Source organism: Labrus bergylta, chromosome 11 (assembly GCF_963930695.1).
Source record: "Labrus bergylta chromosome 11, fLabBer1.1, whole genome shotgun sequence".
NCBI classification, from domain to species: domain Eukaryota; kingdom Metazoa; phylum Chordata; class Actinopteri; order Labriformes; family Labridae; genus Labrus; species Labrus bergylta.
Genome location: NC_089205.1, coordinates 7983245 through 8006625, shown reverse-complemented (window position 1 = coordinate 8006625; position 23381 = coordinate 7983245). Strand labels below are relative to the sequence as shown.

Sequence of the window (23381 nt, the reverse complement as noted above, 5' to 3'; positions counted from 1 at the left end):
CCTACTCGCTCCAGGTGAATTCTCCTGTTTATATCCTGCTGCGTTCTCACAATCAGCTCTCTCAGGCTTTCTGTGGAAGAATTACTAGGAGGCTGGCAGGAGAAACTCTGGATAAATTCAGAATAGAAAAATGTGGCTGTTGCGAAATCTTTTCAGGTGTTTTTTGCAAGCGTGAACTAGGCTTTAGAGACAACTCTCTGATGACCTATTTTGCCTTTCTTGTTCTCATATAGGGCTTTCACACTTCTCCAGAAAAACACCTGATAGTCAAAGGAGGAGCTGTATGTGTGAACACAAACAGCCAATTTTTTCGCTCAGACTTCACAGCCAGGTCAGGAGAATATCAGGAGCAGTCCTCCAGAAATTATTATTATTATTATTATATTTTCAGGAGTGCAGATATGAAAACAGTTATAGATGTATCCTTATTAAATTCAGCCTGTTTCAAGCTAAAAAAAGATCCTTCCAGGAAGAGTTTGGTCAACTTTTTAGGATTCAACATAAAGATTTCTAGGCTTAACACAGGTGATGGGTTTCAGTGGTGCTCCACTAAAAGAGGGACTTTCTTAGTTGATGACCAACAACCAGGTTTATAGTCAGTCACACAGCCAGACAGATGTGGGGTTTATTGCTTGGAGCTGATAAATATTTAATCAGAAAATGCAGCATTTGATCAGGCCCTGCTGAGGTTCAAAGGTCCTGTCATTGTTCCAGCTGCGTCCGTGATGGAGCACTGTTCTCAAACCAGCAGGGGAGGTTATCTCAGCTGTGAGCACCAGTGTGCAGCCCTCTCTCATTTTATTCAACACACACACTCACACAACACAGCACAACACAGTGCAATACAATTCTAATAAACTAGTGATGTTGTTTTGCAGTGTCACATCTGTTGAGGTCGCTCCTGCTTTCATACGGATATGTGGAGCATAGCCCTGAGTGTTGGAGAGTCGCTGTAGGATGCATCACCCTGCCAGAAAAGCCACCCTGAACTCAGATAACCTGAATTATAAGAGAAGCAAAGTGAAGGCAGGAAAATAGTTCAATGATCACACTTCTGCTCACGTAATCAGATAATAACGAGGACAACTTGTGAGTTGACTATCAATAAGTTATCTTCTCCTTTTACGAGCCTCTGCAGCCCTTCACTGTTCCTGAGACTGATAATGCAGTTTATGAAGGAGCTCTGTTAAGAGTTAGGACATGCTATCGTTAGAAGAACATATTCTGAAAGGCAACAACAAACGCTGCAAAATATAATGACTTTGTGAGTGTTTTTAAATGATCCAGAAAAGAATACGGAATAAGTAAAGTCTGAAGTTGTCAGCATGAAATGTAGGCTACATGTCTGGGAAGGACACAGCAAGATAGACAAAACCTTTGCACATCCATTTCATAAGCAGAGAGCGATGTGTCCATCAAAAATGTTAAGGTAAACTCCCTCACACTGTCTTTAAATTGCAAAAAAAATCGGTTCGGTACTGGACCTTCATCAGGCTAACAGTCAGAAACACAGCAAATAAAGTTAATTTGATCACTTTGTCACTCTAAAGGTAGACCCAAGGTACTGGAACTGTTTTAAAATGACCTTCTTTTTTTTGCCTTTTTAGCGATTAATATGCTACTATATGTAAATTCAGATACATATATCTATAAAGGGGTCACAGATATTACATGCAAAACATGCAGAAAGCTCAAACACCCTTTCTATTCTTCAGGTTAGTAGGTTTCAATTCAGGATACATTGGGAACATTTTGTTTTGTTTTCCACCACTTTTAATCAATGTTTAAACTGGATCTTTAACCCTTCACTCGTCAGTAAAAGAGAGCTGTGCTTACATGGATTTTCTTAATGTCACAGAGAATTTTAAAAAGGTCAAATTGGTCATGATATCATAAAAAAACATGATGTCTTTTTTTATGACACATGATGAGCTGGGCTAATCTTTTTTTAAAAAAAAAAGACTGTGTCTGTTTAAATAAAAACGTTTAAATGTTTAATGTTCTGAAATTGGAAAACACATCGCAATCCCGCAGGAGGTCTGTGTATTTTGTGGGTTGGTGCGTAGGTGTTCAGTTGACTATCTGAGTTCCAAGGCCACAGTTTGTAACACAAATTGTAGCATTGCCAAAGATGAGGAGGTCATTCACTCTTAATAACCAGAACTGGACTGCCCACACTATAGGCAAACACACAGGAAGGAAAACTCTTTTTTACCCGAATGCAGTCATGTCAAGGATTCTCCTTATAGAATCAGGTACACTCATTATGATTAAACTCTTTTTACTATCAGTTTGGAGAATCTTGCTGCATACTTAATTCCAAAAAATGGAAGCAGGTCTGAGGTGAGAAACACAGTTTGATCTGAAAGAGGGGAAGTTCGAAAATGTACTGGAGTATGTGCAACACATTAAGCAAGAGAATAAGAATAATTGACTAAATTCAGTCCATTCCTGTAACGTCAAAGTCTGAGAGGGGGGGTGTTGAGACAACTTGTCAACCAGCCGGTCCCTCGCTCTGCCCTCTTGTGGTGAAACCCCTTAATTGAAGTGCGAGGGTCAAGACTTTACTTATCTTACTCTGTGCAAATATAAAAAACAAAGAGAAATCCTCATGAAGATTTGTTCTAACTTGTTTGATCACATTGTCTTCTTTGAGCCTCATGTTATATGTCTACACTGTGCATTTAGTATATTTATTTTTGTACACATGGTTCATATCTTCATTTGTGGGCTTTCGTACTTATTGCTTTTTTCTATTTCTATTTCAGTCCATATTCTATTTTACATTATTTTCTATATGAAAGAGTTCATTTGAAAAATCAGGTAACTCCATTTTATACATTTTCATTGAACCCAGACTGAAGTTGGGTGCCTTTGACCCAGTTTCCCATATAGGCTCAATTTTGGATCAGAAATCAGCTCTTTTGAAAGTTTTAAATACAATTCCCAGTTTATATCTTCTTTCCCGCTTCCTAAATTGTGTATAAGAGGAACTGCAACAACAAAATCGCCCCTCTGGGGTTAAGAAAGTATTTCTAATCACAGACAAAAGTCAAAACAATTGATTGCAAGAGAAGAGTGTCAACGATGTGAGGTCACCTCCTGGCTCCGGGGGGCTGAACAAAAGCCTCATTTAGCAGCACAGTGTCAATGAAGCTCCCCGCTGTGAACGAAAGGAACAGAGAAAGTGCCATTTTCCACACATCAGGCATCTTTACATTCAACGCCCCCTGCATACCAAAGACACATGCAAAACACATTCCCCAATAACACCAAACCCACTCCAAGCTTTGATGAGTAAACAAATGTTGGACGCCACATGTTGGGTTCACTGTTGTTGTAGAACAAGGAGAGACAACTATCACTTCTCCATCTGTGGACAATGGAGGTTATTGTCATGCTGCAACACTATGATATATCTGTGCATGAAAATAAGTTTTTAAAAAAACACCAATAAATTAAAAAATAAATACCATAACGTATTTAGTCTACAGTTAATTCTATTCTGTGATGTCTTTTTTAAATAAAACACCAGAAAATATGACTTAAAGGATTTCACTTTTTATACTTACATTAACACAAAACATTTAACTGGTAAACATTCAACATATTTGAAGATAACATTAGAGAAACATATATTAACTTTTTTTTTAATGTTCTGATACAACTGAGCACATGGACCATGTCCTGAAACACCGTCCTGCTTTATAAAAATGTTCACAAAACTGTGTTAATCAGTTAGTTTTCAAAAGTTTTTTTTTCATTTTTGACTCGCCTTAATTAGTCTTTAATATCATTGTTTATTTGACGTAATGTGGTTTCCTTAAAAAAAAATGTTTAAATTAAATAATATATACATTATTAAATATTATTAAATATTATTTATATTATATTATATATATATATATTTTTATATTTAAATAAAATAAATTTAAAAAAACAAATAAGGAGAAGCGGAATGTTACGAGGACCCTTGAACGCCTCTTGTTGCTCAGCCAATCAGAGCCACGTTTCCATCGTCAACAGGAAACAAGGGAAGCGTCCTTGGAGATGTTGTCAGTTATGTTTTAGATTTCGCATTTATGTCCTTTTACACATAAATATGTGTGTTTAAAATTTCATATATCATAGTTGTTGGCACAAGGGCTAACTTCTGACCGGAAAACGGGCAAAAGTTAAAAAGGTAAATCACCTATAAGCTCTTTTTAAAAATAAATAAAACTACTTCTCCGTCTGTGCTAGGTGGCGCCCAGCTAGCTCAGATGCTAGCTTAATAAGCTTAGCTCGTCCTTTTATGTCCTTAAAATGTCTTTCTTTGATTCGTTTATCGAGACGTTTAGTGGCTTTACTGATGCCTGAATACTCACATGTTTTTTAATTTGCTCCATAATAAACCCTGGCTCTGTAATGTAGCAGTATTGAACAATACAACTCGTTAAAACATGCTTTAAGGCAGAAAATTATCCCCAGAAGGAAGGGAGTTATAGTCACATCATGGTGAAGAGTTGTAGAGAGAGAGGCAGGAAGCTTTGCTAAGTTTTGCACCTCTGTGTTAAATCACTTTCTTTGGCCTGACATCCTGGTTCTGCAGAAACAATGACTGCAGCTGCTCTGATAGGAGACCAGCTGATCCTCGAGGAGGACTATGATGAGAACTACATCGCCTCTGAACAAGGTACACATGGGTTAAGGTTTTAAAGAGGACATATTATACCACGTTACCACCAGACCCCTGTGGTCTAAATGAAACATCTGTGCTGTGCTTTGGTCAAAATATAACATGAATCAAGCACCAGAGGAGGTTTGTGACCCTGTATAAACCAGCTCTCTCAGAACGCTCCGTTTTGTTGTGTGTGTCTCTTTAAATGCAATGAGCTCCACTGAGTTTTACTGGTAGACATCACTCCTTCACTAGTGGGAATAAAAATGGTGGACCTGTGCAAAAGTTTTGCTCTTGCTGGAGGTGGAGTTCATGGGTGGAGATATCAGGGGAGGGGAGGGGATTTATTTAAACCAGATTCCCACTGTGACATCACAAGTTGATCAAATTTGAAAGGGAGCATCTTTCTCTGTGTTGTAAGACTCATGCAGACCACAAACAAAAGACTGGATGGGTTTATTTCACATTTTGTGGGTCAGTAGACACTCAGGTTACTCAAATACATGTTCAGAAACACTGTACAAGTGGATTTTTCATAATATGTCCATAATATGTTTAAGTTGGACATGACGCATTGAAATGAAAAGCTAAATCTCCTGGGCTGGGCAATATGGCCCCATAAATAATGGCCCCTCAAATTTTTTTTTCCCATCAAACTTGATTTGTGATTTTAGTTAGGGCTGTACAATATATCACAATGGTATCGTTATTTAAGAACAACATCTCTCGAGTGTGATGTTGATTTTATACAACAGTTCAGGGGCTCTTAGATAGGATGTGGTCTGCGCTCACAGCAGCCCTGGCCTTTCTTCTGCTGAGGAGGAGGAGAAGAGCAGCAAAGAAGAAGAGGGTGTGGGTTCATGAAATCCTCAGGGCAAGACAGGATTTAGGGGAATGTAGGCTCATCCAGTAGCTGCGGCTCTATAACAGCTGCTTCACAATCACAACACACATGTCTGCTGATGTGTTTAAACACACCTGTTGGACATTTGTTTTCAAACAAGAGCTTTCTTGACGGTGTCCTGGTAGGTCTTTAAACAAGAGCTCCAGAAAGTGGGACACTGTTTGTTGTGATCTGATCGTCCCTTCATATTGGACGCCCTGAGGTGTCGTCAAGGGAGCAGTGCGCCCAAGTTGAAGAATGTTTAACTTCCGTGCAGCACGCATGGACAGCAAGTGCAACCATGTGCTCAGTCCAGGGCGGCGCAGATACGCTCTTGCGGCGCACAACACATAGACAATGAATGGGTTTAAGAGCGGCTTGCAGCATCCATCGCATCTTTTCTTAAAGGCCCTTTATACAAGTAGAAAATAGTGTAGTAAAAAAGGTATGAAGTATGAGATGATGAATAAAGAAAAACTCTGTCAGCTGTAAATGTTTATTTAAATTATTCAGAGCTCCTGCATGCTGAGGAGGAGGGATGTGATGTTGTTCACTCAGGGAACGCCTGTTGGCCAACCCAATAGCTTGGTCTGAACTAACGCTTGTACAATGCAATATGGGCTTTTGCAATAAATACAAAAATATGTATTTTAAGAAGACATTTTTTTACTCACTCAGTATGTTCACATTTGATCTGCTTGATGGAGGCCAAGGTTATTATAGCCATGCTGTAACAACATGTTGATGCAGTCAGATGAAGCTCCAGCAGACGATCAGCTACCTTCAGATTAATTGGTGCCCATTTAGTGATGTAGTGCTGCTTTCTCCTGACGTCTATTTAATTAGTACCTGATTTCCCTTTTTGTCTTTCTCTGATTAGAAATTCAAGAGTATGCTAAAGAGATTGGTATTGATCCTGAGACTGAGCCGGAGCTGCTCTGGCTGGCGAGGGAAGGCATCGTTGCCCCTATGCCTCAGGAGTGGAAGCCCTGGTAAGTAAGAGGGAGGGAGGGAGGCGGCAAGGCGGCATCATGGCCAGCGACAGAAAACATCCTTGACCACAGATCCTTTGTAATCTGAAGCAGGGTGTTACACACATTTCTGTCATTCGAGATTGAAGGTGAAAATTGTTTTCACATAAAGCTCCTGAATTTTTTTTTCATTCTCACGTCCCTAACAGCCTGAATTTTCCCTGTCGGATGGGAGGGGGGGAGAGAAATAAAGAGGCAGGACATGACGTTAAAAAGACACTGAGGTCGTAAAGTTAACAAGATATCCAAGATGGCGGACAAAGCAAAATCTGAGACTATAATTTAAGTGTTATTGGTGTAAGAAAAGTATGAAGCTGCCTGATAAAGGGCAAGGTGAACCCACTGGTCACCCCCTATACAAACATCAGCTGGAGGCCTGCAGATATATTTTCTGCCAACGTTTCTTACATGATCCGAGCTGGAAGACAGATTTAAAAGGCATGCATGCCAGCTGTTACCATGGTGATTTCAGAAGCTGTCTGTCAGTATGTGCAGGCACAATCAGGAATAAAAGTCCGGGTGTAGTGCAATGGGCTCTGCTCTCGATGTGCGAGTGTGTGCAGTCATACAGCCAAAATATCCAACATTTTTGGTTTAAACTCACAAATCTGTGATGAGTTATTTTATGATGTTCAGTGATGGAATTATACAGTTAGTGCATCATTTACCATCCGTGACACAACCGCTGGTGGCTAACTATGTGTCTTTTGGAGGCGCTGAACTTTACCATCTCCTCTCCTTTTCCCTCCTCTCCCACAGCCAGGATGTGACAGGGGACATCTACTATTTCAACTTCTCCTCGGGCCAGTCAACCTGGGATCACCCCTGCGACGAGCATTACCGTCGCCTGGTGGTCCAGGAGCGTGAACGAGCCCAGCTCAGCGCGGCCGCAGGAGGCTCGGGGGTGAAGAAAGAGAAGAAGGAGAAGAAGAAGAAGAAAGAAAAGAAGGAGAAGAAAGAGAAAAAGAAGAAGGAGCTGCTCAAGACTCCGGGCGTCAGTGATGAATCGTTAATTTAATACAATAAAAAAATTAAACTTGACTTTATATCCATTAATCCTCTAACCTTAATGCCGAATTTCCCCCTGGGATTAAAAAAGTATTTCTGATTCTGATAATCAGCTAGTCATTGAGAATAATATTCCAAAAAAAGTGAATATTAGATATTCCCCAGAACTAAAACCTTCTCAGTAAGATCGTATGTGTCTCTCTTTCTACAGGCACTGAGTTCAACCTTAGCCCCCCTCCCGTCCCCTCTGGGCAGTCTGGCTCCTCTAAGAGGTCTGGATGTCCCCGGGTCAGGCCCACTCTCGGGTTCTGCTCCTGCTCCTGCTCTGCGGCGGTCGCTTGGCACCTCTGGGGGACTGGTTCCCCTGAAGACATCTCTCGGGGTAATGCTTAATGAAGGATAACATGAATCCCCTTCTGAAATGTTCCGTCTCCCAAACCCTTTCTGCGTCCTGTTGTTACGTTTCTTTGTCTTCCAGGCTCCCCGGAGCGCCGGAGCGTCCAGCGTTTTGGGCAGCAGGCACGAGGAGAGGGTTTCTCTCTCTCTCTCTGGATTTGATGACGATGAAGATGATGAGAAAATCTCAGACGCAGAGGTACACAACTTAACAAAAACAATAGCACAATGATCAATATAGTTGTGTGAATGTGTGCACTTTGTGTCCTCTGATGAACCAGACGTTTCATCCTTTTTCAGCCAAGTCCTCGAGTTTCAGACCGGTTATTGAAGAACCTTCATCTGGACCTGGACGCCCTTGGAGGAGGCCTACAGTATGAGGTAGAAAGAACATTTAGCTTTTGCTTTAAAGCAGCTCTTACAAGACGGACACGGTTATTTTCATAATGATTAGATATCCTTGTATGAAAGAGCCTTGCACGCTTGTACTGTTATTATGCTCGATATATTTGATTCCATATTAAACTCAGATATGTACAGTATATTGCTTTTTATAGTGTGTTTTTCTGTTCTGTGGAAAATGAACATTTTCATGTACGTGTGTGTTTGTCCGTACTCTGTACAGGACAGTGAAGACAGTGGTGGAGCTCCAGCAGAGGAGCGGACGGAGCCGGAGCTGCAGGACCTGGCCCTATCTGGGGACCACAGCCCTGACCCACCGTCCCAACAGGTGAGAACTACACACACACACACACACACACACACACACACACACACACACACACACACACACACACACACACACACACACACAAAACCCCCCTTTCTACGAGCTACAGGTTTTGTTTCCTTGTGTTCTCTCTCCCCCGACGTGGTCTGTATGTAACACCTGTGTGTTATGTTCTTGAAATAACCAGGGTACTTCCATTGTTCTAATAAGCTCCACGAGCAGAAACGTGCTCAAACTAGGATCAATATTGGAGATGATTTTGAAAAATGGAGAGAGGTTAGAACACAGAAAGGTTTACAGACTGATGCAGAGCTGGATAAACACTGAAGCTTCAGTGTCCACCACATGACAACCTGCGTGAGCATCGACTCTAGAGAGGAGGGGGGGGGACAGATCTCTGCAATGTTTAGAATTTCTTGTTTGTATACTCTGAATCATTCTCAGTCTATCACTGCCACACTGGACTTTGTTGTTGTTGTTTCATATGACTGGGATTCTAAACCATCTGTTATTACTTCTCTCTTTCTTCTGTGACCTCTTCACCTTTAAACCTCTCACCTCTGCACCGTGACCCCGGGGATTTGTCCACGTAGCTGCTGTGCTGCTGGGACTTGTCCTACGGGCGCGGCTGTTACTGCGTCTTCCTCTTTGTCCTGCTGTCGTCCTACTGTCGTTGTTACTGCTTTGCTGTCTGAAAACCAGCAGCATGAATCAATGCCGTCCAAACAACAAATACTAACATCTCCATTTGAGTAACATTAACTCCTAACCAAATCCAACTCCTAAAGTCTGACCTGATTCATGAAAGTTGGCAAAGCATTTGTTGTTTGTTCTTAAAAAATACTCCACATCACATCCGTACGATGTAAAGGTTGTAATGTGTAAGTATTCAGCGACCTCTTCTGCACATTTTGGCTTTAAAAAAAAAGAAGAAAAAAAAGTCAATAGAAATTTACATTTGTCATATTTATCCGACAAACCTTCTCTCGTGTGAGTGTCTGTGTTTGAGCGTTACATTTTTCCATGCATACATGCTTTCTGTATGGTTTTGTTTGTCTGATGTATTCTTGGTGTAAGTGTTGGTTGTCTTACATGACTGAAGCCCTTCTCAAACATGCACGACTGAAAACTTTTAGAAAATTCAGGAGGCAAGAGTTGATGTAGAAGGACGCTGCAGTGTAATGTTTTTGGATCCACCTCCTTGGAGGAGTTAAACCTAGAACTCCTGGAAATTAGTCATTTTACCCGACAAAACCTCGTCCTGTTCCGGCGCCGCCATGGGCTGCAGCTTGCTTGAGTTACTCTGTGTCCTCATGCGTCTTTTTATTTACTTGTTTTGTCATACTTTGTGGTTTGCTAATATGCTTTTATCTAGTCGTGCTGCAGAAAAAGGAGCACACTGAACAGTAACAAATCATCAGGTGCACGACCGCAAAAAGACTTTCAAGAAAACAGAGAAGAGTCAGCACACTCAAAGTCCTTTAACGTTTTATAATCTGGGCAGCAGTGTACAGATCATCAACGAGGTGTTTCAGCACAAAGCCTTCATCAGCATTCAACACTATAGAATGTTAAAGGACATCAAGTGAGCTGACTTTTCTGTTTTCTTTCATCTAGTTCAAGCTCCTCTTTTTGTTGTACTTTTCATGTTGGTGTAACCTGCGCCAGAATTTCCTGCGTGATTAATAAAGATCCATCTTATCTGTTCAACCCCAGAAGGTCGACCAAGCAACATAGTGGTGCTATGATGATCTGATTCACACTTTAACCAATGAGTGTAGGGAAACATATTGGCGAGCATAAAATATTATAAAGAAGATAAATCCAGTTGTGCAACGGTTGCAGGATATAAACGCCATCACCACCTCCCACTGGCTCGAGGTGAATTTTCCAGATTAGAATTTTCCCCTGCTGTGTCCACAAATTGGCTCAACCTGATTTCTTGCAGAATTTTTATTAGGAGGCTGACAGGAACATGTCCAGATAAATTAGGGGTGAAAAATTCAGCGTTCACACATGAAGCTCAAACTGAACATTTTGTGAAGTTTTCAGGACTTTGTGCATGTGTGAAAGGGCTTCATTTTGTTCTTAAAGATGCATGATCTGTCAGTTTTGCATGAATTCTGTAAAGACCCCCCCCCCCCCTTCTAAGGCACAATCACAATCTTTTTCTAAACCTCCCTCCCTCACCTGCCATCCTCCATTCTTTTATCTCCCCTGTGTCTCTGCACGCCTTCCTTTGTGCCTCTGTTTCGGATCGGATGGACTGTTCTACCTATTCCCCTCCACCAAGGACTCTTTGAGGGGCCGCAACCTCCGCCTGTCCTCACTGGCTGGCAGCAGAAACCCCGTCAGTGAGGACGGGCCGGGTCATGTCAGACCTGCACCTGAACAATCTGCCCAACAGGAAGAGGCAGAGGAGTTAAGTGAGGCAGCGGAGGAGGTGCAGGACGATGTGCAGAGTGAGAGCGGAGAAGATGAAGGCGGAGGAGGAGCAGAAGAGGGAAGAATAGAGGAGAAAGAAGAAGCACAGGATGAGGAAGCAGATGAGAGAAACATCAAAGAAGAGGGGGATGAGATGGAGGAAGAGCAAGGGGGTAGTGAAGGGTTTGTAGAAAGCAAAAAAGAAGCAGAGGAGGAGAAAGAGAGCGATGAGGTTGAAGAGGAATGCCATGAATGTGATGATGTAGGTAAGGATGAAGGGGATGATGAAGTGTCCGAAAAAATGCAAAACAGTGCGAGCCAGGAGACCGGTGAAAGAGAGGAAAATAACAGCGAGGCGGATGTAGAAAGTTGCATCGAAAACAAGCAAGATGTGACCAAAGATGGAGAAAAGGAAGAAGAGGAGGTGCAAAAAGAAGTAAAAAAATCCTCATCTGAGAAAGGCAGTGATGAAGATGTGGAGAAAAGTGGTGAAGATGGAGGCAGTGAGGAGGAGGAGGGGGATAACAGCAAAGAGGGAGATGAGAATGAGCGACGGATAGACGATGAGGAAGGGCAGAAGGGAAGTGAGGAAGAGGAGGTAGAGTTTGGAAGCACAAGAGAGCAAGAGAAAGAAAAGGAGGAAGAGGAGACTGAGAAGGAGAAGGAGGAAGAGGAGACTGAGAAGGAAAAGGAGGAAGAGGAGACTGAGAAGGAGATAGAGGAAGAGGAGACTGAGAGCGGGGAGGCTTTGGAGAGATGCTCCCTGAGCCAGAGGAAGCTGACAGAGAGTGAGGAGGAGGTGAATGAGAGGTCGGTGCACAGTGAGAGAGCAGACACAGAGGGGGAGGGATCGGAGGTAGGTGAGGAATTAGAAGCCGCTAAGCCCGCACCTGTATCAGAGAGTGAGGAGGAAGTGGAGGTTTTTGAGGACGGGAAGGGTCGGGTGCGACCAATGCTGAGCGACCTTAGAACTCTTGAACAAAAAAGAAAAACTCTCGCTGGCATGACGAAGAATGTGACCGATAAATGCCCCGCTCTGGCAGAGGTACGGTTCGGTGTTGCCTCTGTGTGCTCACACCCCCGCATTCACTACCCGACCCCAGCCCTGGTCCTGCCTGGTGTGTGCATGTAGTACCCAGAATCCACTGCCTTAGGGGCTGCATCCGCACTTGCAAAATCTATGTGAGCCCCTGAGGACTGGACTGGAAAGTCTCGACCCTTTTTTTTCCACCATTGACAGTCCAGGCTTTTGATAGTTTGATGTAGGGCTCTATGAAATCCAGGTTTTATACCATGTAAGCACATTTTGGTTTTGTCGGTGAGGCAGATTATTTCTTATTTCACCACTTCAGCTCGTCCATATTCTCTATCTTATTTACAACTATTACTAATAACTTGATTTTTCTTTTACACTGAGGTTGTCAAACATTTCAAAACTTTTCAATAGCACATTTTCAAACGATAAAATCTCTGTTGTTTTCAATGACTGATGGTTTCGAAAAAGTACCAGTTATATATTTGACTAAAAACTGGCAACACATTCGATTCAGTTTGCAGGGGCTTGCTTACGATTTTTAGTCATTAAAAACAAAATTAAAAGTGTCCTAATATTGTCCCGGACGTCTATTTTTGTTGCAGTGACGTCCAAACATTTATCATTAATCGTTTGATTTTCACCAGAATCGTGTAGTATCCGTCACCATGACAACCTGATCAAACACCTTACATTGTGCGCACACACACACACACACACACACACACACACACACACACACACACACACACACACACACACACATGCAGTTTGTTCAGCTTTGCTCCTTTCTTTCCTGTTAGAGCTAAAAGTATTTATAAATCTGAAAACATTTGAGGAGTGTGATGTTGTTTCCTGCCTTGAGGACATCATAGAGCCCTACTTGCTTTAACTAGAGGCTGAGTTTGACCCGTTTGACCAAACACAAAGCTCTAACCTCCAGCCCGTGTTCAGAGACTACTGTCAGTCATTCAAATTGCTTGAATGCGTTTAGCACGCTGTTTTGGCGCTGTGTTTGTGTTTGTATGTGCTCGTGCTGTGTGTTTCTGTGACTCTGTGTAAAAGGCAGCACGCTTCAATGTTGAGTGTTGCTTGTTCACTGATGTGCATGAATGTGTTCATGTGCATGAATGTGTCTGTAACCTCGTCACTGATGGTGTTTGTGTGTGATTCAGCAGGAGTCGGAGGTCAGGAAGAACACGGACGAGGCTTCATCCTCCACAGATGTAAAGGTACTCTCATGTTGCAGAGCGACACCTACGCTCCGTCATGTCTTCATCTGTTTATCTTCAACCTGCTTTGCAATGTTTCCCTTAAGCTGTCAGAGAAAATGCTGGACCTCAATGACTTGTCTGGCACGATCAGTCCACTGGAGAAAGATGACAAGGAGGAAGCAGAAGACGAAGAGGAGAAGGCGGGAAAAACAAAGAAGGCCGAGGCTTTCAAAGGGTAAGACGTGTGTGATCAGAACAGGCGGATCACTCAGCTTTCTGGAGATGTCACCTTCTTTTCTGATCTGCCTCCCTTATGCTCTTTCTCACACCTCTACAGACTCTTAGATTTTCTTTTCTGATGTTGTACGGTGTGTTTTTGTTAGTTTGGCTTTTCTCATAAGGATGCGGTAGCACACAGAAGTGGTTGGGTATGAGTAGGGGTGAGAGCTGGTACAGAGGGAGGTGCTCTGGGATGCAGGAGTAAATCGTCGAGCCTTACCGAGGTGTCATTAGCCTAACTTGACAAAACATCGGTGAAGGGAGGGGCCCACTTTATAACCAAGTTGATGTGCTGTCTCTTGCTGCCAATCTCATTTCAGGTTTGGGTTGTGGGGGTCATCTGGAAGAGTAGTCATAGAATCAACATTGTCGATACCTGAAAGCATTGGGATTAGTGTGGGTGGGGGGGTTCCTCACTGAGGGCTTTTTCCTTTTCTTTAGGGTTATGTTGCTGTATTCATCTTTGAAATTGTCACTTACAAAGATTGTATAGCACCAAGGTTGTCTACGTTTTTTGGAGTAAACATACTGCAACTTTATAAAAAAAGACTGCCGTGGATATTCAAGAAATGAACACACTGATGTGTCTATGTGTTTGACATTACCTCCTTTTTTTCCAACTACAGGAGTTTGAAGAGCGCTAAGAATATTGACCGTCTCGTGCTCCACCAGTCCAGCCCTTCACCCTCCCTCTCCGACTCGTCGCACTCAGATCAAGGTGTCGAGCTCCGTTTGAAAAGCGAAGGCCTCGGCACACACCCGGGGCTTCTGAGGCCTGAAACCTCAAGAGGGCGACTGGTCCGCACGTCAAACACCCAACGAGAAGACAATGAATCCCCCTTACAAAACCAAGAGAGCCATCCGGATGAGGAACTCGGCTGGAGACTCCGGCATGACAGAAAGAGGAAAGAAGAAGAGGAAGAGGAGGAGGAGAGGAAGAAGGAAGAGAGAAGTCTTAGAGAGAGCAAAGGAGATAAGGAGAGGGAGAGGAGGAAGGCAGATCATGACTCGGAGGAGGAGAAGGAGCAAATGTTCATGATAAAGGAGAAGAGAATTCAACTACTCCGAGAGGAGCTGAGGGGAGAGGAGGAGGAAGAAGAGAGGAAGCTAAAGGAGGAGAGTGAAGAAAGACTGAGGTAGGGAAAGAGAGTATAACACCGACCTTTGACGGATACATAACAGCCACCTTTCAAACCTAACTTCACTAAACTCAGTACTATGAATTAAGGACTCTTAAAATGTGTCAGTGTTCACATTTGCAAAATGCAACAATATTTTTGTGTTGTATTTTCTTCATCGTTTACCTCTTAGAGGGAATTGTTTTTAATTCTTATTGGGGTCCTAATGCTTCTGTTTGTTTTTTTGGACTTGCACATACACCTACATCTTACCCATACTTCCCTTCATGAACGGTGTCTTGTAACCCTGCAGGGCTCTGCGGCAGCTTCTCCTCTCTAAGCGGAGAGAAGAAGAGGCCAGGCTGAACGAAGAGTCTGAGCAGATGCTGGAGGAAATCCGAGCTTCTGTCGAGGGGGAGAGGGAGAGGCAGCAACAGAAGCTAAGGTCAGTGCTCCAGGTCATCTGGGTTCTCGTCAACATGTCCGCCAGCTTTAGCTTGGCAATTAAATGTATCTTCATTTCAAGATATCAAAAAAAGATCAAAAACCCTGACCATCAAGAGCTGTTTTCACAAATGCACTCCTGAAAATGTCTCGAGAATTTCAGTAGGACTGCCTCTGAAATCCTCCTGATCTGGTTGTTCACACATGCACCTCACAGCGGGAGACTATCCTTGTCATCGTGTACAGTGATCGTCGCAATCTTGTGCAGACAGTCTGTGGTCGTGCACCTATCACAGGATTTAAACGTTACCACCCCCTCCCACTTGCTCCAGATGAATTCTCCTGATTATATTCTGCTGCATTCTCACATCTGCTCGCTCTGACTGTATGAGGAAAAAACACTAGGGGGGCTGGCAGGAGAAACTCCGGATAAAGTCAGAGTGAAATATGTGTCTGTTTGCGTTCACACATGCAGCTCAGCCTGAAAACGTCAGCAGTTTTTCAGGAGTGTTGTAAAGCACTAAGGAAGTTAGTAAATTCCTGCTTGTTGATGACCTTATTATTAATAACTAAATATATTCATAGATCTGAAAGCATTTGAGAAGTGTTACTTTATAGACCAAAGGAATACAAAACCATCCATAGTACATCTCTTACAGCCCCAATGATAACTCTTATGTGTGGTTCCTGTGCTCAGGGACGAGAGTGACGTCAAGCTGAAGGAATTACGGATCACTCTGGAGGAAGAGCGAGCAGCGCAGCGTGAAAAGCTGGAGGCCCAGAAGAGGAGGGACGTTGAGCGTTTGGAGGCAGAGTTGGAGGAGGACCTGCAGGCGGAGAAGAAGAGACTCCACGAGGAGAGGGAGGAGAAACTGAGCTCTCTAAAACAGGAGGTGAATGGGGATGATGTCAGTTTCTGCATTTGTTATTGCATCTGGCATGACTGCCTCCAGACCGCTTTCCAGTTTGCCATGTCTCATAAAGAAAACAACTTAAGATTATGATTTCCCTTTCTTTTTAAGCAAACATTTTTTTTTATATCAGATCTGATTAAAGGTGGGGTCTGTAGAAATGTTTGCTTTAACTTGTAACACAACATTCAAACTGGACCCCTCCTCCTGGGCTCATCGTCCCAGAAGCTCTCACTCACTGCAGGATGTAGTGTGTATGTTTAATGCTTGTACCTACACTGCAAAATACCGCAAGCTAGCACAAGCTAAGGGCCAGTGTTTGTCAACTGCCTGTCCAGCAGGAAGCAGGCCAACTCCACGCCCACGGGTTAAACCCAAGGTTCACCCTTGTTTTAGAACAAGCTTTTATCCGCTCGGCGTTTCATCTCACTGTGATTTTATTTTCTCTTCTTTGCTGCTACGTCCACATCCGTCATATTTGAGGGTTTTGTATCGTGTCTAATCGCTGAATTGTATCCACTCCTAAACTCACCTGCTGCGCCATCATTGGCTCGAGGAAAATCACCAGCTCCCCACCCAGAAACGTCATTACTTCTGTACAAGTCTTTATTTTAGTTTTTAAGATTTATTTTTGGGCATTTTATGCTTTTAATGGAGTGACAGGAAAATGGATAGAATTGGAAATCAGAGAGAGAGAGAGGGAGGGGAATGACATGCGGGAAAGGAGCCACAGGTGGGAGTTAAACCTGCGTTGCTCGCTTGGAGGACTGCAGCCTCCATACATAGGGCGCGCGCACTAACCACTGCGCCACCCTTTATTTATTTTTTTGGGGAAAAAGCCAATCACTCCATCTTTAAATGTTCCTTCAACAAAAACATTTAATCTGCTCTATCCTGTTGACACATGAAGGCAGTGGACCTGAGGGACACAGAATAATGACCTTGTTTACACGTGGCTGTCTGTGTGTTTGTTCTCTTTCTCTGTGTAAAGGTTAAAATCACAGAGAGCAGGAGGGAGCTGTTGGGTACGAGACCTGAGAAGCAGCTGGCAGAGTACCACCGAGAGGTTAGAGGACACAAACACCCACACTCAACCAACATGTTTCCTCATCCTGATCATCGTGTTGAGGTTTTTCCATTGACCTGATCATAACTCTGCTTTGAACTGACCTTCGCTCTGTCTAGCTGGCTGACGTTCTTCAGGAAGTGCGGGATGAAGTGCAGCGGGATCACGAGAGGAAGCTGGAGCAGCTGAGGGAGGACCACAGGAGGGAGATGAACAGCATCAGAGAGAAATACCTAGATGAAGTGAGGATGTTTATACATTGTTTTGGGGAATTGAAAGAGATGTATTCAGGTGTCAACGGGTTTTGATATGCCCATTAAGTCAAATAATTGGTTACATGATTGTGTGCCCCAGGAGACTCTTCAGAAGGAGCGCTTGCTCTCCTCTCTGCAGGAGGACAAAGAGCATCTCCAGGCGACACACGCAGTCCAACTGGAGAAGCTCCGCCTGCAGCTCAACTCACAGATACAAAAGATAGAGCTGACGCACTCCCGCAAGGTGACACCCAACGGACACAGTTATTGTTCTGATGACGCAGCTCTGAACTTGTGCTGCGATTACAAACATTGTTTTTCAAAGTCCAGTAGCGATGCTGGCTCATAGGTTTGCTTCTTTCTACTTGGCATCACTGAGCCTCAGTCTGTGTCCTTCAGTGGTTTTTCAAATGTGTTCTTAATAAGGTGACTAAGGCCCTGTCCACCTAGAGTTTTTATCTCAGAGCCAGTGTCTTTTTTCATTTTTTTTTAATGAGTAGTAGTAGTGATGTCCAATATGTCCCTGAGCAAGACACCTACCCCCAAGTTGCTCCTGCTGCTGTGCCCGCAGGGTATACATGTGTATGAATGAGAGTACTGATGGTCACTTTACATAGCAACCTCACTAAAACACTAAACAATTTCCTGCAGATATTGAATGCATCTTGTTTCTTTTGTTAGGAGTCAGAGCTGCAGGATCTTGTAGATCAGATGGAGCTAAGAACCAAAGAGCTGAAGAACCAGGAGGCCATCATGCAGACAAGGGTAATGCATACTTACTGTGTATCACAGATACACTTAGCTCAACAACATGGACTAATGATTTCCGTCTCTTATCAGGCTGCAGATCTGAAGAGGAGAAGGAAGAAGTTAGGGGAGGAAGAGGACGAGTTGGAGAGCCAGCTAGAGGTGGGAAATGTCACTTTTTATAATGAGAACAGGGACTATATCCATCCAATGGTCCACCTCTAAACCCCCACATTTCCTCACTCGTGTGTGTCTGCAGGCTTTACCACAGCTGATCCAGGAGAGAGACCAGCTGAAGGACGAGCTGAAGAGGACGAGAGAGGAGAAAAATCAGGCCAGAGAACTTCTGCAGAGAGCGAGGGAGGAGAGAAGTGAGGCCAAAGAGGAGAAAGAGAGGCTGAGGGAGGAGAGGGACAAAGCCAGGGAAGAGAGAAGGAAGGCGAAGGAGGAAAAGGAGCGACTGGAGAGCAAGGTGGCGCTGCTACAGGAGAGATGTGACCATCTTAGTCGCAGGATCGGGTATTGTAGCCTTCATGAATTTCCATTAGCTGAAGGTTTTGACAAAGGGTTGTCAAGAATTTTGATACTTTTCAATGCCACTATTCAATCTCTGTTGGTCATTCAACTTCAATACCTGGCAAATATTGACATTTCACAAGTCCTTTTAGTGCCATATAAAGATGCAATAGAAAGAGCAATATGTTACTCTGACACCTAGTGTTTAAAATGGGTACTGCAGTCCAAATTTTAAACATTGGAGAGAGCTGTCCCCCCACCTCCACCTCTCTAGAGTCCATGCTCACTGAAGCTTCAGTGTTTATCCAGCTCTGCATCAGTCTGTAAATCTTTCTGTGTTCTAACCTCTCTCCATTTTTCAAAAGCATCTCCAATATTGATCCTAGTTTGAGCACGTTTCTGCTCGTGGAGCTTATTAGAAACATGCAGAGGCTTTTTAGGTCGGGTACAATCACTTCTATCTGAACCACTTCTCTTGCCCGCTTCCATCGCTGCAACACCTGTTGGTTGGACCTGATAACTGGTCATTTTCTCATATCTGGAAAACCAAGGGGGGTCCAAAACGGCCATGTGGGGGTGCCTGGTCCAAACAAATCCAGAGCATTCAGGACCAGAATCTAAAGTTAGAAGGAGGACATACTGGCTGCTGCATTGTTGTCAGAGAAGCCAGCACTTCAACATAGCATGTTTCTTTAATGTCTGATCATATAGTAAGGTCACTTTATCATTTCATTATGTACATATCTCACCGATTGTACTTTTAAAACACACAGAGAGCAGAGAAGGTGACAGCTGAGGAGACACTGTCTACATTTCACAAATATATTTGCAGTGTTTCTGTACTGTTTTTTTTACGTATTTGTGCAACTTGGACAGTGTGCAAAAATGTTGTAGCCTAGGACTACATTTTTGGTTGCCATGGTATCAAAAAAGGTATTGATATCGTGTCAAAGTTTAAATTATCACGACAACCCTTGTTTTTACCTCAGTTTCAGCCCGGGTAATGACTTCATCAAAGAGAATGGATAATATGCAGTGTCACTCAACAAGGCGGTTTGCATTTAAAGGAATGATATCTTATTTTTTGTTTGTGGTCTTGTTTTGTCAACTTAGTGAGATTGAACAAGGAGAAGGAGGGAGTGCCTCAACCAGACCAGGACATAGACAAGACGGCAAGAAAGCAGAGAAACCAGAGGTCACAGCGCCCTCCAATGGCAGGAAAGACTCATCGCTTCATGTGGAAGACCTCGACGACCCCCCACTCTCCCCTGTGCCTGACAGCCAAAGCAGCCTGGACGAGTAAGTAGAGGGAGAGAGACTCTGACACTGGGAACAGAAAGCAGACCACGATTTAATCACAGTAAGGTGGGTGGTCAGGGTGGAATGAGTGATGTAGGTATTTAGTTGGGCATCATTGGAGTATCAGTGGAAGTTTAGGGTCCCATAACAATGGGATTAATTTGACAAAGGGGGGCATGTAGAGAATTAACAATACCAAGACCAGGTGCTGAACTCTGGGGGAGTTTACAGTTTAAAGCAGGCCTGTCATTGTTAGCTTTTTAGACAACAAAAGACAACAATCATGAAGATAACGGTTCTACGTTTTCTCTTAAATGTTGGGTACAATGTGGATTTAACCCCGCCTCTTATCTCCCACCTCAATGTATCCAGGTTCAGACGCTACATCTCCTCACAAGGAGCGACGATCCATAAAACCAAACTCTTCCTTGAGAAGGCGAGCAGCCGGCTGATGGAGAGACAGGCGACTCTTCAGGCGGCCCAGACCAGCTCCTCCGAGGACCCCGACAGGGAAGGAGGGGTGACTGAGGAAAGGTTACGACACCTCCAGCAGGTAGGGAGGAATGGGACGCACCCCCAGGGTCTTCTTTAATGAAATACGTTAACTAACAGAAACTGTATTTTAGAGGCAAATCAAAGCTGTTATTAATTGCATTTTGTCCTGTTGCTTTCTTCATTTAGCCACTGTTTGAAGATTTGTCACGGCTGGCTGGAGAAAGAAAAGTGACCTTTGATGTGAGCGAGTCTGACCTCAGCAGCACTGTCGATCCAGTGGACGGAACAGGTGACACATTTTACTATTCACGATCATGTATTCAGTATTTTTATTTCTTATCTTTCTCGATTATTGTATCATCGAGTGATGCAGAGGTTATGTTCTCCTCGCTGTCTCATTAGGAGCTCATCCCACTGTGCCGGACAAAGTCCAGGAGTTAGCCGAGTCCCTGCAGCAGATCTCAGGCCAGCTGAACTCCGTCCTGGGTGCTTTGGGTTCACTTGCCCAGGGACAGAGCATCGCCACATCTTATACAGCTTTCCCTCCACCGCTGTCTCACCCTCACTCCACTGCAGCACCTACCTCCAACATCTCCACCTCTGCCCCAGTCATGCCCCAGATGCTCTCAGAGCCGCCCTGGGCCTGGGCTCCCCAAGGCCCCGCTGCAGCCACCCCTCTCTTCAGTACACCCATCAGCAGTGGGCTGAGGGCTTCTGAGGACCCCATCAACAGCCGATGGAGCCAAATATTCCCCAGTATGGAAACAGACAAGTCATTATCTTTAGCGTGATTGAACAGCAATAAAGAGCCATGGACTCTGTTATTAATCTCCATGTGTTCTGTTCTGCAGGAGCAGCTATGGACTCCTCCAGCACCATGAGGCCGACCTCTGCTTACTCAGCATACACTCCAGCTAGGTAGCCTGCAATACACCTTCAGTTATCCCATCACCTCAGCACACACACATACAGTACTACTGTCTTACATGCACCAATAACAATCCTGAAATGTGTGTGTTTATGCTGATCTCAGTGAACTCGGTCGCAGCCTGCGGACGGTGCAGAAGTCAGTGGAGGTGGACGGTCAGAGGCTGCAGGGGCTGATTGACGGCAACAAGAGGTGGCTGGAGATGCGCAAGAAAGACCCCAGCATGTATCCTTATACATTACTGACTACTGTGTATAGTTCTGTAGAAGTGACTGTAGAGCTCTGACACTGCCTTGTTTCTGGTGTTGTCTTTAACTCAGCCTTTCAGACCTCTCTTCACTCGCTTTCAGCCTCCTTCCACCAAGAGCGGCCTGCTCCAGCTGGGCCTGGACGACAACAACCAGATCAGGGTGTATCATTACTGAGGGCTCCACGCTCAGTGATTACAGACTGCTACAGGTCAGCGCTGGGATGTTTACACACACATGGACTTGTGTGAGAGTCGCGGGCCCTCTTTCAGTCAGTGCTTTGTAAGACAAAAGGAGCGCCTGCTGTCCTCTGCTGTGATCGGAGGATGAGATGACAGCTGAGGATGTGGCAGTTAAGGGAACAGCATGTCTGAGTGCCGAGGACCTATTTCCTCCATCATAACATGCCGCTGTGTGAGCAAACAGGAGGCCTTTCGAGTACTTGAATATTTTTTTTACAGTTTAAAGTTTATAACTTTATAAGTTTAAGGGCGTAATAAGACCAGACAATCAGAGAGAAGGTGTGCTTACTGTACTTCTCAGTTGTGAAGCTACACGCTGCTGCAGGATGAACATACAAAGTGCTTCAGGTCAGCTTGAGTTCAAGACAGGTCACATTTGTTTCTGTGCCGCTGCTTTGTGCTTTGTAAAAAACATGTTTTTCTTCATTTTTTTTTGTTCTCTGACAGAAACAGAAGTCAGAGTTTTAAGCACTTAGTTATTTTGACCACATTCCTGATGTCTGCAGAGCGGGGGAAGTGACATGTAAAGTGTTGTAAACTTAGCGTTTGTGCAGGAAGAAGAAAACAAGTCTTTTGTGCATAAATATATATTTGTGTAAATTCTGTATTTTTCTAGAAGATATTTTAATAAATGTTGTTTGTTATACATTCATGTGATCTCTGCTCTGATGCTGTTGTCATCATGAAGGTGCATGTATGAAGTCGAGTTGTCAAAATGTTTCAGACATGTGATTATAAAACTATACAATCTCCATTATTTTAATAGTGATAGAATTAAAAAGTAAAAAAAACCCTTACAGAACATCAGTCATATCTTGAACCCAAAGCTGCTATGACGAGAGCGAGTGCAGCGGTGGTCACAGGTCGACACATACTGACATTTGTCAAGTCCCTTTTGGCGCCTCATAAAGATTCCAACGAACAATGAGCAAATGAGCTGATACTGTCTAGATTGCACAAATACATTGGCAACCAACAAAAGTGGACAATGTATTTGTGCCTTTTAGACAGCATGCCACACTTTGAGGGCAGCTGTGGCTCAGTAAGTAGAGTCAGTCATTTCTCAACTGGAAGGTCAGGGGTTCAATCCCCAGCTCCTGCAGCCACATGTCTGATGTGTCCTTAGGTGAGACACTTGTCTAGTATCATGACACCCTGGGAGTTTAAAACAATAGTTTTCAATATTGACTGCCTTAGACTTCTACTTTCTATTTTTGTCCTTCAAAATTTTTTACAGGTGCATCAGAAAAAAACTGAATATGGTGGAGATGATTATCATATTCCGTAATTCAATTAAAATAAAAGTATATATACTGTTTCACTACTATCATATTGTGTTGTTGAAATCAAAGGACAAATGGTTAAATTGTGTTTAAAATAATGTATTTACTGGTTCATATTTAAATGTGTTTATTTTGTGTTTGTGCACTGACAGTTTAATTAGGACCACTTCTA

The 23381-nt window shown here is 43.5% G+C and overlaps 1 protein-coding gene across 2 annotated transcripts; it reads left to right on the top strand.

The window, feature by feature from the left end:
- Nucleotides 1-4027: 4027 nt before the first annotated feature.
- LOC109991921 (centrosomal protein of 164 kDa) lies at nucleotides 4028-22578 on the top strand. 2 transcript variants are annotated; one of them, XM_020644359.3, is made up of 27 exons: nucleotides 4028-4183; nucleotides 4592-4675; nucleotides 6424-6535; nucleotides 7334-7568; nucleotides 7794-7964; nucleotides 8061-8177; nucleotides 8279-8359; nucleotides 8604-8708; nucleotides 11002-12177; nucleotides 13344-13397; nucleotides 13484-13614; nucleotides 14285-14794; nucleotides 15090-15221; nucleotides 15918-16113; nucleotides 17123-17197; nucleotides 17317-17439; nucleotides 17552-17695; nucleotides 18133-18216; nucleotides 18292-18360; nucleotides 18458-18717; nucleotides 19828-20013; nucleotides 20386-20566; nucleotides 20695-20797; nucleotides 20911-21264; nucleotides 21360-21426; nucleotides 21542-21661; nucleotides 21765-22578. In XM_020644359.3, the coding sequence occupies exons 2-27, from the start codon at nucleotides 4597-4599 to the stop codon at nucleotides 21859-21861; spliced, it is 4962 nt and encodes a 1653-aa protein (XP_020500015.1). In that variant the 5' UTR covers nucleotides 4028-4183; nucleotides 4592-4596; the 3' UTR covers nucleotides 21862-22578. The 2 variants fall into 2 exon arrangements, with proteins under 2 accessions (XP_020500015.1, XP_065816030.1); XM_065959958.1 differs by having other exon boundaries at nucleotides 13341-13397.
- Nucleotides 22579-23381: the final 803 nt, after the last annotated feature.

Bases quoted from the DNA above. Each gene is read 5' to 3' on its own strand.
- LOC109991921 (XM_065959958.1), top strand. From the start codon at position 4,597: ATGACTGCAGCTGCTCTGATAGGAGACCAGCTGATCCTCGAGGAGGAC. The intron at 6,536-7,333 runs GTAAGTAAGAGG...CCTCTCCCACAG, and splicing joins CCTCAGGAGTGGAAGCCCTG to CCAGGATGTGACAGGGGACA. The intron at 21,662-21,764 runs GTATCCTTATAC...TCAGCCTTTCAG, and splicing joins CGCAAGAAAGACCCCAGCAT to ACCTCTCTTCACTCGCTTTC.